A 15,867-nucleotide genomic window follows, 5' to 3' on the forward strand; every position below is an offset into this window, starting at 1 on the left:
TTTAAATTTTTGTGATTTTAGTTTTGGTTTAGTTTTTTAAATAAAACGTAAAGGTTTGCAAGTTTCTCCCCACACACCGTGCACGTGCATTTTTGTTGCATGACATGAGCTCTCTACCCGGGCTCCGTCCGTTTAAGTGAAAGTAAACGCTACGCCTTCGTGAGTTAACTCGTCCCTCCGCACAAGCTAGTGAATACTTTCGGGTTACATATGACTTATGCTTTCGTGAGTTAACTTGTCCCTCCGCATAGGCATAAGTAAATGTAATCCCTCGAATTGAACTCGTGAGCCTGTGATAGGCTATGACCGAGGCTCCGTGCTAATCTTATCAGATGATAGTACGGGCAATTCGAGTACCTATCTAGAACCAAAACGGAAATAATGAACCATACGAGCCACCTAACTAGAGCCATGTCGAACCTCTGTCCGTTTAGTAGTCCCCAAAATAAGTGCACGGGAGGAATGCCTCTTGCCTTTTGCATTTTCACTTTCTATATAAGAGGATTGGGTCTGTTTAATAAACTAGGTCGAGTAGTTCGATTTGTTGAAGTTCTCTATGTTTTTCTGCCTGTATTAAATTACTAATCAAGTTTGTTTGTCTTTGCTTTATTGTTTTTCATCATGCATTATAGGCATCATATTAGGAAGGTGTTGATTAAAGATTGGTTGCCAAAACGGGTTTCTAATGGAGGAGTCAATTATCGAGTGACCAAAACATTGTGTAATACTCCTTTGATTAAGGAAATGCCTAAGCAGGGCTATCTTGAAATTAACACCAAATTTTTGCATATTCATTCATGACTGACATTCATTTGACATTCATGCATTCATTCATGCATTCATTCATACATTGCATATCCCATACTCGGTCGCTGAAGATAAAATATATAATTCGCAGTTGTAATACCACAAGACTGGAACCACGTCATCCGTATAAAACTCGCCGACAAGCTAGAGTAATGGAGGCTGAATTCAATGAGAAAATTGAAAGATTGAAAAAGGCCGAGAACCAGAATGGGAGCCTATGGAATTCCCTCCTTTGTCAAGAACATTTACGTCTACGGAATGATATACCCGAGGCGAGGACAATGCATAAGGCACAATGTTAATGATCGAAAAGGGTTTTCAGAACATCAATATAAATGTCATTGACAAAGGAGCTGACACAAGTAAAGATGTCTCAAGGATACGCCTTTGTCCCCCTGGTTTCATGTTGAACAATTGGACTGCCGAGGACCTTCTTGTAGTTTATAAGTCTTTAGAGTAATGCTCAAACATTAACATTCTATTGTGTCCTTAGATATAATAGAATTCTTTTGTAAAGCTTGCATTCGCTCTTTATCATTCAAATGAATATCAATGAAGATGCATTTTGTCATGATCTTCGCATTATCACTAATTTCATAATCATTTTCTCATTTCATAGCTTTGTCCTTACATTTGCCTCATGCCATGCCATAACATTTCGTTTGTTGGTTCCAATACTTGGATGCCCTCTATAGTTCCTTTTCCATTCAACTTTCGGTGCTCGGGCGTCAACAAAGATGAACAAACCCGTTCTGAGTCCTGAAATCGATTTTGAGAAGGCTGTTTGTTTAAGAGAATTCGAAGCCGAAGAAAACGCTGAACACTATGTCTCGTCTCCTGATTTGCTAAGAATGGTGGAACAAGAGGATAAACAGATTTTGCCTCATCAAGAATCTGTTGAAACAATAAATCTGGGAACTGAAGAAAGAAGGCAAGAAGTGAAGATTGGGACTTCTATTTCAGGGGGCACCAGGCATAATTTGATTGCTTTACTCCGCGAATACAAAGATGTATTCGTATGGTCATATCAGGACATGCCAGGATTGGATGAAGATGTAGCGGTCCATAAGCTCCCATTAAAGCCAGAATGCAAGCCTATTCAACAAAAGCTAAGACGGATGAGGCCTGAGATGTTGTTGAAGATAAAAGAGGAAGTCAAGAAGAAATTTGATGTTGGCTTCCTACAAGCCTCCAAATATCTAGAATAGGTGGCTAACATAGTCCCGGTACCAAAGAAAGACGGCAAAGTACGAATGTGCGTGGATTATCGTGACCTGAATCGAGCAAGTCCAAAAGATAATTTTCCCTTACAACACATTGATACGTTGGTGGATAACACGGCAAAACATTCATTGTTTTCCTTCATGGATGGATTCTCGGGGTACAATCAGATCAAAATGGCCCCGGAAGATATGGAGAAAACTACTTTCGTAACAATGTGGGGAACATTCTGCTACAAGGTGATGCCATTCGGGTTAAAGAATGCTGGGGCAACATATCAGAGGGCTATGGTGACGTTATTCCATGACATGATGCATAAAGAAATAGAGGTCTCGTCGACGATATGATTGCTAAATCCGAGGGAAGAAGAGCATGTAGTGAATCTCAAGAAGTTGTTCGACAGTGAGAAAGTTCCGATTAAAGCTCAATCCACCAAATGTACGTTTGGGGCTACCTCGGGAAGTTGCTAGGCTTCATTGTCGATGAAAGAGGTATCGAGGTTGATCCAGATAAAATAAAATCCATTCAAGAGTTACCATCTCCGCGCACGCAAAAGGAAGTTAGAGGATTTTTAGGGAGATTAAATTACATCGCCCGATTTATCGCTCAGCTTACCAACCAATGCGACCCAATCTTTCGACTTTTTCGAAAACATAACCCTGGAGAATGGAATAAGGAATGCCAGGTGGCCTTTGATAAAATAAAGCAATATTTGTCTAGTCCTCCAGTGCTAGTACCACCAACTCCGGGAAGACCATTGATATTGTATTTAATTGTGTTTGAAAATTCAATGGGTTGCGTACTGGGGCAACACGACGAGTCAGAAAAGAAAGAAAAGGCGATCTACTACCTCAGTAAAAAGTTCACTGAATATGAGGCAAAGTATTCATCCATTGAAAAATACTGTTGCGCTCTGGTTTGGGTAGCTCGGAGACTGAGACAATATATGTTGTAACATACGACATGGCTAATTTCAAAGCTAGACCCAATAAAATACATGATGGAATCACCGGTACTCTCAGGAAGAATGGCACGATGGCAGATCCTCCTATCAGAATATGACATTGCCTATGTAAGTCAGAAGTCGATAAAAGGGAGCGCAATAGCTGATTTCTTAGTGACTCGAACGACGGAGGAATATGAGCCCTTGAAATTTGATTTCCCAGACGAAGACTTAATGTGCATCACAGAAATGGAATCCGAGTCATCAAAAGAGAAGTCATGGAAGATGTGCTTTGATGGTGCGTCTAATGCTTTAGGGCATGGAATTGGAAAAATCCTGGTATCACCAGACGGGAATCATTATCCGTTCACTGTAAGACTGAATTTATTCTGTACCAATAACATAGCAGAATATGAGGCCTGTATCATGGGACTTCGTGCAGCTATTGAACGAAACATCGAAATCTTAGAGGTGTACGGAGACTCAGCCCTAGTGGTTTACCAAATCCGTGGAGAGTGGGAAGTGAGGGACCCAAAATTGATTAAGTACAGTGATTTAGTAGCTGAATTGATCAAAGAATTCAAAGAAATAACTTTTCATTACTTCCCACGAGAAGAAAACCAATTGGCTGATGCCCTCGCCACTTTGGCTTCAATGTTCAAAGCAAGTAAAGAAGCAGAAATAATGCCCCTCAAAATGAGCATATACGAGGTCCTTGCACACTGTTGTAGCATTGAGAAAGAGGCAGACGGACGGCCATGGTTCCATGATATCTTAGAATATATTAAGAATCAAAGCTATCCCGAACAAGTGAATGAGAACGACAAAAGAACAATCAGAAGAATGGCAGCGGAATTTGTTCTTGATGGGGATATCCTGTATAAAAGAGGAAAGGATCAAGTACTTTTGAGATGCGTGGATGATGTTGAAGCCGAAAGATACTTGAAGATGTCCATGAAGGAATCATGGGACACATGCCAATGGTTTCATATGGCGGAAAGATTATGAGACTCGGTTACTCTTGGTTGACGATGGAAAGCGATCGCATTAGTTTTACCGAAAATGCCACAAATGTCAAATCTCTGGCGATAAAATTCATGTAGCCCTTCGCCCTTCACGTCATGACTTCTCCGTGGCCTTTTTCTATGTGGGGCATGGATGTCATAGGGCCTATTTTCCCGAAAGCTTCTAATAGACATCGATTCATTTTTGTGGCCATTGATTACTTCACAAAATGGATAGAAGCCGCTTCGTTTGCCAATGTAACCAAGACTGCAGTTTGCAGGTTTTTGAAGAAGGAAATCATTTGTCGATATAGTTTGCCTGAAAGAATCATTTCGATAACGCCATGAATCAATAACAATATGATGAAGGAAGTATGCGAGCAATTCCAAATAAAACATCATAACTCCTCGCCTATCGCCTAAAGATGAGCGGGTCATTGAAGCGACCAATAAAAATATTAAGAGGATCATTGGGAAAATGATCGAGACGTTTAAAGATTGGCACGAGAAGCTTCCATTTGCTTTGTTTGCATATCGCACATCTGTCACGAACATCTACGGAGCAACTCCTTTCTCTCGGTTTATGGAATGGAAGTCATGCTACCTATCGAGGTTGAGATCCTTTCTCTACGAGTCTTAATGGAATCAAAGTTAGAAGAAGCGAATGGGTACAAGCTCGATATGATCAGTGAACCTCATTGAAGAAAAGCATCTCGAGGGCAATTTGTCACGGCGGATGTACCAAAAAAGAATGATAGCGACCCATGATAAGAAGGTACGACCAAGAGAATTCCATGAAGGAGAACTTGTCTTTGAGAAAATTCTCCCAATACAAAAAGATCTGCGAGGAAATGGGCACCAAATCGGGAAGGATCGTGACGTCGTAAAAAGGCATTCTCGGGAGGAGCTTTGATCCTTACCGAGATGGATGGGAAAGAGTTGTCGAATCCAATGAACTCGGATCTTGTGAAGAAATATTATGCTTAAGATGAAAACCGAAAAGGGCATCTTAAAAAAAAGGGATCAAGGTGAAAACCCGAAAAGGCGTCTTGATTAGTACAAAAGATTAGGATGAAAACCGAGAGGCGTCCTAATGAAACACACTGGCGGTCGAACGATAGGTCAAGCAGTGAGGCTACAGATTTGAAGCATTTCGAAAGCTCGAAATCTTCTACGCAAGAAGCCGCTCGAAAAGATTTTTGATTGAGGAACGAGGAAGAGTTCATGTGTTGAATATCTAGAGCATTTGTATCCGTTGAATACGATCCTTTCTTTCTTTTGACATTTTTACTCTCATTGGTTAACTTGCTTTGTTTGCCACATTTGAAATAGATGAATATGAAATATCATTTTGTCCCTATCGACCTTTTCATGCATCTCATTATGTGTTTATTTACATGATAAATGGTGAAATGACATACTCTAAACAAAAGAAATGTTAAGCATTACGGATGAAAATTTGATAAGCACAAGAGTCTCAAAGTAAGAACAAAGTTCAATCGAAAGTGGAAGAGTGATATCGAGAAACGTCGATTACTCGTGAAGCTTGAAGATGTATAAGGCACGAAGAGAAAGTCGAGAATCAAAGCAATGAACACAGATCCTCAACAATCGTGGCTAAATGGACATACGACAAACATGCTTAAGGAGCACTGCATAATCATGTAGGCATAAAAGCATTTAAGACAAACATGTGTATATCATGATAACATCATACATGGCATATACAGGTACTCCAACAGAGCAAGAAATCTTGAATGAGAGTCGAACTAAATCAAAGGAAAAGACACCCGAATTCTACTAAAGGACAGGTTTTGGTATTTTGATGTTTTTAATTCATGCTTTTCAAGGAAAATCAACTCATATTGTGAGAGATGAGTTGAGCCTCAAGACACGTTGAGGTATTTTTAATTGTTGTTTTCAAAATCAACTCATATTGCGAGAAGTGAGTTGAGCCTCGGGACACGCTGAGGTATTTTTAGTTGACTCATATTGCAAGAAGTGAGTTAAGCCTTTTAATTTTTGTTTTTCAAAATCAACTCATATTGCTAGAGGTGAGTTGAGCCTCAGGGCACGCTGAGGTATTTTCAATTTTTGTGTTTTAATCAACTCATATTGCGAGAGATGAGTTGAGCCTCAAGACACGTTGAGGTATTTTTAATTTTTGTTTTCAAAATCAACTCATATTGCGAAAAGTGAGTTGAGCCTCGGGACACGCTAAGGTATTTTTAGTCTATGTTTTAAATTGACTCATATTGCGAGAGGTGAGTTAAGCCTTTTAATTTTGTTTTTCAAAATCAACTCATATTGCTAGAGGTGAGTTGAGCCTCGAGCACGCTTGAGGTATTTTCAATTTTGTGTTTTAATTTCAACTCATATTGCGAGAGGTGAGTTGAGCCTCGAGTCACGTTGAGGTATTTTCAATTCATTTTCAATTTACGTTGTTCAAGAATCAACTCATATTGCGAGAGGTGGGTTGAACCTTTTAATTTCTACTTTTTCAAAATCAGCTCATATTGCGAGAGGTGAGTTGAGCCTCAAGACATGCTGAGGTATTTTCAATTTTTGTCTTTCAAAAATTCAACTCATATTGCGAGAGATGAGTTGAGCCTCAAGACACGTTGAGGTATTTTTAATTGTTGTTTTCAAAATCAACTCATATTGCGAGAAGTGAGTTGAGCCTCGGGACACGTTGAGGTATTTTTAGTTGACTCATATTGCGAGAGGTGAGTTAAGCCTTTTAATTTTTGTTTTTCAAAATCAACTCATATTGCTAGAGGTGAGTTGAGCCTCGGGGCACGCTGAGGTATTTTCAATTTTTGTGTTTTAATCAACTCATATTGCGAGAGATGAGTTGAGCCTCAAGACACGTTGAGGTATTTTTAATTTTTGTTTTCAAAATCAACTCATATTGCGAGAAGTGAGTTGAGCCTCGAGCACGTTGAGGTATTTTTAGTTTATGTTTTAAATTGACTCATATTGCGAGAGGTGAGTTAAGCCTTTTAATTTTGTTTTTCAAAATCAACTCATATTGCTAGAGGTGAGTTGAGCCTCGAGAACCTGAGGTATTTTCAATTTTGTGTTTTAATTTCAACTCATATTGCGAGAGGTGAGTTGAGCCTCGAGTCACGTTGAGGTATTTTCAATTTCTGTTTTCAATTTACGTTGTTCAAGAATCAACTCATATTGCGAGAGGTGGGTTGAACCTTTTAATTTCTACTTTTTCAAAATCAGCTCATATTGCGAGAGGTGAGTTGAGCCTCAAGACATGCTGAGGTATTTTCAATTTTTGTCTTTCAAAAAATCAACTCATATTGCGAGAGGTGAGTTGAGCCTCGGGACACGCTGAGGTAATTTCAATTTCTGTTTTCAAAATTCAACTCATATTGCGAGAAATGAGTTGAGCCTCAAGACACGTTGAGGTATTTTCAATTTCTGTTTTCAAAACAAAAAAAAAAAATCAACTCATATTGTGAGAGGTGAGTTGAGCTTCAGATCACACACTGTGGTATTTTTTTCAATTTATATTGCGAAAGGTGAGTTGAGCTTGTAATTTCTGCGAGAGGTGAGTTGAGCCTCGGGTCACATGTCGAGGTATTTTCAAAATCTGTTTTTCAGATTTTGTTTTCAAAAATCAACTCATATTGCGAGAAGTGAGTTGAGCCTTGGCTCACGTGCTGAGCTATTTTCAATTTCTGTTTTTTTTTTCAAAAAAATTCAACTCATATTGCGAGAGGTGAGTTGAGCTTTTTTTCTGCGAGAGTTGAGTTGAGTCTTTTAATTTCTGTTTTTCAAAAATCAACTCATATTGCAAGAGGTGAGTTGAACCTTCAGTCACATATCGAGGTATTTTCAAAATCTACTTTTCAAGTTAAGTTTCAAAAAATCAACTCATATTGCGAGAGGTGAGTTGAGCCTTGGCTCACGTGCTGAGCTATTTTCAATTTCTGTTTTTTTTTTTCAAAAAAATTCAACTCATATTGCGAGAGGTGAGTTGAGCTTTTTTTCTGCGAGAGTTGAGTTGAGTCTTTTAATTTCTGTTTTTCAAAAATCAACTCATATTGCGAGAGGTGAGTTGAACCTTCAGTCACATATCGAGGTATTTTCAAAATCTACTTTTCAAGTTAAGTTTCAAAAAATCAACTCATATTGCGAGAGGTGAGTTGAGCCTTGGCTCACGTGCTGAGCTATTTTCAATTCTGCTTTTAATGTCTGTTTTTAGAGAGTCAATTCATATTGCGAAAAATGAGTTGAGCTCGGGATCACATGCCGAGTAGAGAATAAAGATTGAAGGCGATTAAAGACGTGATTCTGTCTCCTTAAAGTTGCAGTGGAGTTGATCGAGGTATCGATCTTGCCTTTCCGAGTCGCAGAAGAAAAGACCACAAACCTTATCTCACCGAGCGATAGAAGAGTAGATTGAAGTTGTAGATCTCACCTTTCTGAAGTTACAGCGAAGTAGATCGAAGCCATACATTTCATATCCTTGAAGTTACATCGGAATAAATTGAAGCTACAAGGCGTATATCACAAGATGCAGTGGAGTGAACCAAAGCTACAAGATGCGGTGGACTGAAAAGGGACTAACTAAACAAGAAGAGTTCCAAAGCAAGTCAAGACCTAGCAAGACCGGGCAAATTTGGTCTTCCTTGAAAGTCTTTGCCCTATTATCGTTGCACGACAATGAGCAAAGAGGGGCAGCTGTAGAAGCCCAAATTACCCGGGCCCGATTATATCAAAACCCAACCAAACCTCTAAACCCACTAAAACCCTTAACCCATGACCCATTTACATCTACCCAAACCCATTACAAAACCCAATTATTAAACCCAATTCAAAAGCCATTAAGCCTTCTCAAAAAAAAACCCTAACCCTAAAAAAAAAAGAAAAAAGAAAAACCTAACCCCCCAAAAAAAAAGAAGAAAAAAGAAAAACCTAACCAAAAAAAAATAAAAAAACCTAGCCACCTAACCACTTTCCCACTTGCCCCATTTTTCCTCCCATTGTCTACCACTACCACCTACAAAATAGAAAAAAAAAATAGAAAATCATGTAAAAGATGGCTATAAAAAGCCATTCAAAAATCATGTAAGAAAGAAGAGGGAGGATTTTACAAGGATTGAAGAAAAAAAAAACACAAAAATCCCTTCAAATTTTGAACACAAAAAAATATCAATAAAAAGGTTGCATTTTTTCTTTTTTTCCTCTTCTTTCGAATCTTTTTTCTTTTTTTTTTGTGTTGTTTTTTTTTCTTTCTTTATATATACATATATTGTTAAGAATTTTAGTACGCATACTGCCATTAATCAATTTCTGAAATGTTAGAAAGGAATAAATCGAATTGGCCTAATGTTCATCCCCAGTGCTGCCTAGTACTCTCACACTAGCTTACATGACAGGGTCTTTAGGTATGCTTTGCTGGCCACTTTTAGTTGGGAGGTAGAACAAAGTCCCAATCTCGTCACCTTCCTTTTCTTTTACCCTTCCACTTCCATTAGCTACCTTCATTTATATTTTCCTAAACCTCATCATTTATTTATAATTCCTTAAGTTAAAAATAAGTTATTGGTCCGAAGTTTTTTTACTTTTATTTTTAAGAATTTATTTATTTTTAAAATTTTAAAATTTTTAATGGTGTTAAAAAATTAGATTTATATTTTAAATTTAAAATGTAGATAGTCAAAATTTCTTAAAATAAAAGTAAGAGACTAAATTCTAAATGGTTGAAGAATATACTATTTAACCTCCAAATTATGAAAGTTGGATGGCTTTCTGAGGGGAAAGTATAAGATTTTCTTGTGGGGTTTATATAGAAATTGCTCCCCAACCTCAGCTCTTTAGGGTATGGCTGTCCAAAAACTACATATCATTCATGTATTCATTTTTGTTACTATCATTCATGTATTCATATCATATGTATTTTTGAAGAGTATATTCTATCATGTTTAGGATATGTATAACCAGGTTATGCATGCAGCTAAACAATTTGAGTTTGTAATCTTTAAGGCAGACCCAACCTTTACACACACGTATACGCATGCAGCATTACGTTCTCCATACTTTGGAGTGGCTTATAAATGAACAAATTCAACAAGTCTTCTGCTTGATAGTATTAAGAAATGAAATCCTTTGTTAGCCATTATAACATATGACATGTATCCTGTAGAAGCCCAAATTGCCCGGGCCCGATTATATCAAAACCCAACCAAACCTCTAAACCCACTAAAACCCTTAACCCATGACCCATTTACATCTACCCAAACCCATTACAAAACCCAATTATTAAACCCAATTCAAAAGCCCATTAAGCCTTCTCAAAAAAAAACCCTAACCCTAAAAAAAAAGAAAAAAGAAAAACCTAACCCCCCCTAAAAAAAAAGAAGAAAAAAGAAAAACCTAACCAAAAAAAAATAAAAAAACCTAGCCACCTAACCACTTTCCCACTTGCCCCATTTTTCCTCCCATTGTCTACCACCACCACCTACAAAATAGAAAAAAAAAATAGAAAATCATGTAAAAGATGGCTATAAAAAGCCATTCAAAAATCATGTAAGAAAGAAGAGGGAGGATTTTACAAGGATTGAAGAAAAAAAAAACACAAAAATCCCTTCAAATTTTGAACACAAAAAAATATCAATAAAAAGGTTGCATTTTTTCTTTTTTTCCTCTTCTTTGAATCTTTTTCTTTTTTTTGTGTTGTTTTTTTCTTTCTTTATATATACATATATTGTTAAGAATTTTTTTCGGCCACTGTATGGTGGTCAAGGCCAACGATGAACGGCGACCGACGATCGGCGGTGATCGGCCCCTTGGCCGGATTTCCTTTCCCCTCTCTCTCTTCTTTCCCCTTCTTTTTTAAGTATTTTATATATATTATGTATATATTTTTAATGCCATTAGTTATATATTTCTTATGTATATATTCTTAGATACTATTATATATACATATATATATTTTTAAATACCATATTGTGTATATATTATTATTACAAATTATTACTATTGCTAGTATTATTATAACTATTATTATATTAGTGTATATTTTATGTACATATGTATATATATATATTTGTACATATCATTATTTTATATTATTGTTGTAAATTTTATGTATATATTTTTTATGTACGTTTCCTAATATTTTCTTTTATTGTAGATATTATTATTATTATTACATACTTTTATTATATGCATATATATATACATATGTATTTTTATGTACATATTATTATTTTATATTATTATTACCAAATATATCATTTTTCCTATTTTATTATTAGTACATGATTTGTTTTATTTTGTAAATATCATTATTATTGTTATTCTAATATTCTAGTATTCCATGTTAATATTTTTCATTAATGATATCATTTTTTTTGTCCTTTATCTATTTTAATTTCTCACTTTAGGAATATTTTTCTCATGTTTTAATTAATTTCAAAAATAAGGCAATGTATCGATTTAATATTAAGCCATCGATTTCATCGCTATGTTGGGTGAAATTAAATGGCTTGTGTTAAAAAGCGGATACCCTTTCTAAAAAATCGAAAACTAAAATTCTCATTTTTCAATCGGATCACGATTAAATATTATATTGAACTCGTATTTTTGAAAATCAAGTCAACACATGTTTAGGAGATACCAATTTTGGGCGTCGCGAGGGTGCTAATACCTTCCTCACAGAATCGACTCGAACCCCAATTTTTCTCTGGACTTTCACGTAGACCTAAATTTGGCCTTCTTTTTGTTTTAAAATAATTTTATTAGGTGTCCGATCACACCTATAAAAAAGAATCGGTGGCGACTCCCTTTGTTAATGAAATCGAAAGTTGGTTTTCAAATGTTTAATAAATCGCCACAATTAGCGACCAAGCGAAACAATTTTTTTTTTTACGTCGCTACATATCCAAACTTCATCTGGTTGCCCATTGTAAACAAAACAAACCCATATACTACTGGTTATATAATTTGCTCAAGGCAACAATGGGACAGAATTGTATAAGCTTTAGAATGTAGAACCCTAACTTGAAGTAAAATGAAAAGAAAAAAACTATGATCAGATCAATAAGATATTTGTATCAATAACCAATCACCATACCAATGCTTGAAACATCTAAATCTTGCTCTGTTGATACAGCGGATCGATCTCTTTCTCAAGGTCAAAATTCGGCGGTCCTTTAATCCAATGTCCATCAATGGAAACTAAAGGTGCATTCAATCCATCATCCATGGAATCACCAACCCCTTTCGCTTTAGCCTCCCTTGGCATAACAGGGTACTTCCCTGAGAAGCAAGCATAGCAAAACTTTGGAGAATCAGTAGATAACATCTTCTTCAGGCTATCAAATGGCAGAAATGCAAGTGAATCACATCCAATGAACTTTCTAATCTCCTCCACACTCATTCTATTAGATATCAACTCTTCGGCGCTTGGTGTGTCCACTCCATAATAGCAAGAACCTATAATTGGTGGGCTTGCAATCCTCATATGAATCTCCTTGGCCCCTGCTTCCTTAATTAACCTAACAATTTTCGAAGATGTGGTTCCTCTAACGATCGAGTCGTCCACCACCACCACCCTCTTACCTTCCAGGACGCCACGAACCGGCGAAAGCTTGAGCTTAACGCCAAAGTCCCTAATCTTCTGCGAAGGCTCGATGAAAGTTCTTCCAACATAGTGAGACCTGATGAGTCCTTGCTGAAATGGTACCCCTGCTTTGGCTGCATAACCAAGAGCAGCCACCACCCCTGAATCCGGCACTGCAATCACGACATCGCAGTCTACGGGAGACTCGGTCGCAAGTATATCCCCGAAAACCCGTCTTGATTCATAAACAGACCGTCCAAAAACAAGGGAATTAGGCAGTGCAAAATAGATATGCTCGAAAATGCATTGCTTTGGTTCAGGGTGGGGCATCAAGCACAGTGATTGAACCCCATCTTTTTTATCCACCACCAGTACCTCACCAGGGTACACCTCTCTCTCATACGTCGCCTCAATCAAATCAAGAGCACAAGTCTCAGAGGCAAACACAACAGCACCATTACTCCTCCTTCCCATTACCAAAGGCCTGAATCCATATGGGTCCCGCACTGCAACAAGCTTGTCCCCAGTCACAAACACCATTGAATATGCCCCTTCAAGCTTCTCACAAGCATCAACAATCCTCAAAAGGAAAGGCCTCGCTTTTGATATAGCGATCAAATGAAGCACCACCTCAGTATCAGAACTAGTATTGAAAATTGAACCATTATGTTCAAGCATAGCCCTCAGAGCTCTGTAGTTCACCAAGTTCCCATTGTGTGCAACCCCAACAGACCCAAACCGGTATCCAGCAACAAAAGGCTGCACATTTTTTAACATGGAGGAACCGGCAGTTGAATATCTAACATGTCCAATTGCCATTTCACCGGATAATTGGTCGAGCTTAGACTCATTAAACACCTCAGATACTAAACGAACCCCAGTAACTGTCTGAAGAACATTATTGTTCACAGCTACAATACCAGCGCCTTCTTGTCCGCGATGCTGAAGCGCATGGAGAGCTAAATAGCAGAGACGAGACGCTTCAGGGTCACCAAAGATACCCACAACACCGCACTCTTCACGGGGCTTATCGTCATCATCACTAAAAGAAGAGACAATATCGCCTTCTGGGCCACTTTTGTTTGGTGGAAACAAGTCAGAGATGGGGTTTTTAGAGGAGGTGATAAACTGAGATTTAAGGGAATGGGAAAAGGGTTTGCAAGGGAAAGAAGAGGAGTTTGGAAAGAGAGAAAAGGAGGGTTTTTGAGGCGAGTTGAGAGAAAAAGAAGGGAGTTTAGAGATGGGGTTTGAGGGAGTTGATGAAAGATTGACGGTGGCTGCCATGGATGATTTGCTATTCAGTTTTAGGAAGAGGAAGAGGATGGTTTAAAGAAAGAAGACTCTGTTTCTTGGTTTCTTTGGACATACAGGAGAATCAAAGGGAGGCGGGCGTCGATTAAAGTGGGCTTGTCACCACCAGATTCTCAATTGAGTCATCAGATTCTTTGTTTTCTTTTTGACTAATCTCACCGTGAACACTTATATGACCCTCTTGTTCATATTCTCCACTCACAACAATTAGGATGGGAAAGAATCTTAACCTTTCTCATATTTTTCATGCACCGTGTCCATCAAATTTCTATTACAATTTACAATAACCCTACTTCTATTCATATCCAATCGCAATAAGCATCCACAAATATCTTTATTTTTATGAAATTAAATTTATTTAATTCTCAAAAATATATCCTCAATTAAAATTTCACTTCTTTTATGTATATAAAAAGCTTTTATTCAATAAATTTAAGAAATAATATATTAATTTAATTTAACCCAATTGTGAAAAATCAAATTAATGCCAAATCTCCTTTTTCTTTCTCTTTATACAAAACAAGAAAAAAAGTCAAAAAGGATTACTTTTTCCTTACTTTTAGTAAAACACAATTATTTTCATTCCATTCTTTTTCCTAAAAAACTAATTATGTTCAGCCTAGCGGTCCGAGAATACCTTATCTTATTTTAGGGTTGTCTTTTTGACCTTTTTAGTCAAAATTTGGACTCTTTTGAATGCTGATTTTCGCCACACTTGACACATTAAATTATCAAAGGTAAATTTATACTAATTCTTAACATCTGATCTCATATAATTTTTTTAATAATTAGCTTCTTAGATTTAATCTTTTTATTTAAAAAATAATATGGTTTTTATTTCATTATTTATTATTTAAGTTAATTAAATTTTAACTCGGCTGGCATCGATATTATTGTTGATGTAAGTCTATATTGAACCATAAAATCCACTTGAGTTTGAACCTTCATGAGAATACATGTTAGGTCAACTTTTTTTGGACATAATGTGTGTGATATAAATTATATTTAACAATAAAAAATGCACTTTAATATTTTTATTGTTTTATATAGTTTTGATATAATAGTAAAATGTTTTTTTCTTATGTTTAAGACATATCATATGACTTAAAATAATTCAATATTTATTGGATTTTATCTATTTTAAAAATATTTAATTTAATATAGTAATATAAATATTAATTTAAAACACAATGAAAGTGTAACTCAACGTAAGTATCACCTATAATTCAATATACTCTAAATCTTCAAAATTTTAGTTATGATATAATAATAACAACATTTTTTAGGTAAGACATCATTTAAAATAGTAAGATATTCTTTATTTATAGATTTGAATAAATGTAATTTTGTTTTATGATTTTAATGTATTAAAATTATATATGTTAAAATTTTCTAAAAAATATTCTTAAAAATTTTAATTTTTAATTTTATATTTTTAATAATATTATTAATTTCAACTAATTTCTTTTTAATTATCGTATTTTTAAAAATTTTATTATTATAATTTTTATAATTTTTTTCTAGATTATATATTTTCTGAATTTTTATATATTTTTAATGTGTATATAAAGAAATAAATTTTTTTATATTTTTTACATAAGGACATTCTTTATTTATCTATAGTAGTATAGATTATTTAGTAAAGAAATAGTTGAATTGTTGGAGGCGTGGCTTTCACAGCTTGATTTTGAAGCTGTCTATGATGGAAGGAGAGGAGATGAACGTCGACGGTTTGGTATACAAGTAGAAAATGTTAAATGAAATAAGACTATGGTATTTTTCATTTTGGATTATAACAAAACTCATTTTCATACATTCATTATATATTTCTTCGTAATAAATATATGAGATAGATATTAAATTAAATTAATATTTATAAAACTAAATTTATAAATTTATTTAATAAATATTTATTTTAAAATTTCAATAGTTTATAATTTTAAAATTAAATTAAATTTATATTTTTCAAATTAATTACATTCAATTTTTAAAGT

At 35.6% G+C, this 15,867-nt stretch overlaps 1 protein-coding gene across 1 annotated transcript; it reads right to left on the reverse strand.

The window, feature by feature from the left end:
* Positions 1-11,784: 11,784 nt before the first annotated feature.
* Positions 11,785-14,158, reverse strand: LOC108478602 (amidophosphoribosyltransferase, chloroplastic-like). Its single transcript, XM_017781069.2, has one exon. The coding sequence runs from the start codon at positions 13,844-13,846 to the stop codon at positions 12,089-12,091; it is 1,758 nt and encodes a 585-aa protein (XP_017636558.1). The 5' UTR covers positions 13,847-14,158; the 3' UTR covers positions 11,785-12,088.
* Between the last annotated feature and the right edge of the window lie 1,709 nt (positions 14,159-15,867).

Source organism: Gossypium arboreum, chromosome 12 (genome assembly GCF_025698485.1).
Source record: "Gossypium arboreum isolate Shixiya-1 chromosome 12, ASM2569848v2, whole genome shotgun sequence".
Lineage (NCBI taxonomy): Eukaryota > Viridiplantae > Streptophyta > Magnoliopsida > Malvales > Malvaceae > Gossypium > Gossypium arboreum.

Coding starts and splice junctions, on each gene's coding strand:
- LOC108478602 (XM_017781069.2), bottom strand. CDS start 13,846: ATGGCAGCCACCGTCAATCTTTCATCAACTCCCTCAAACCCCATCTCT.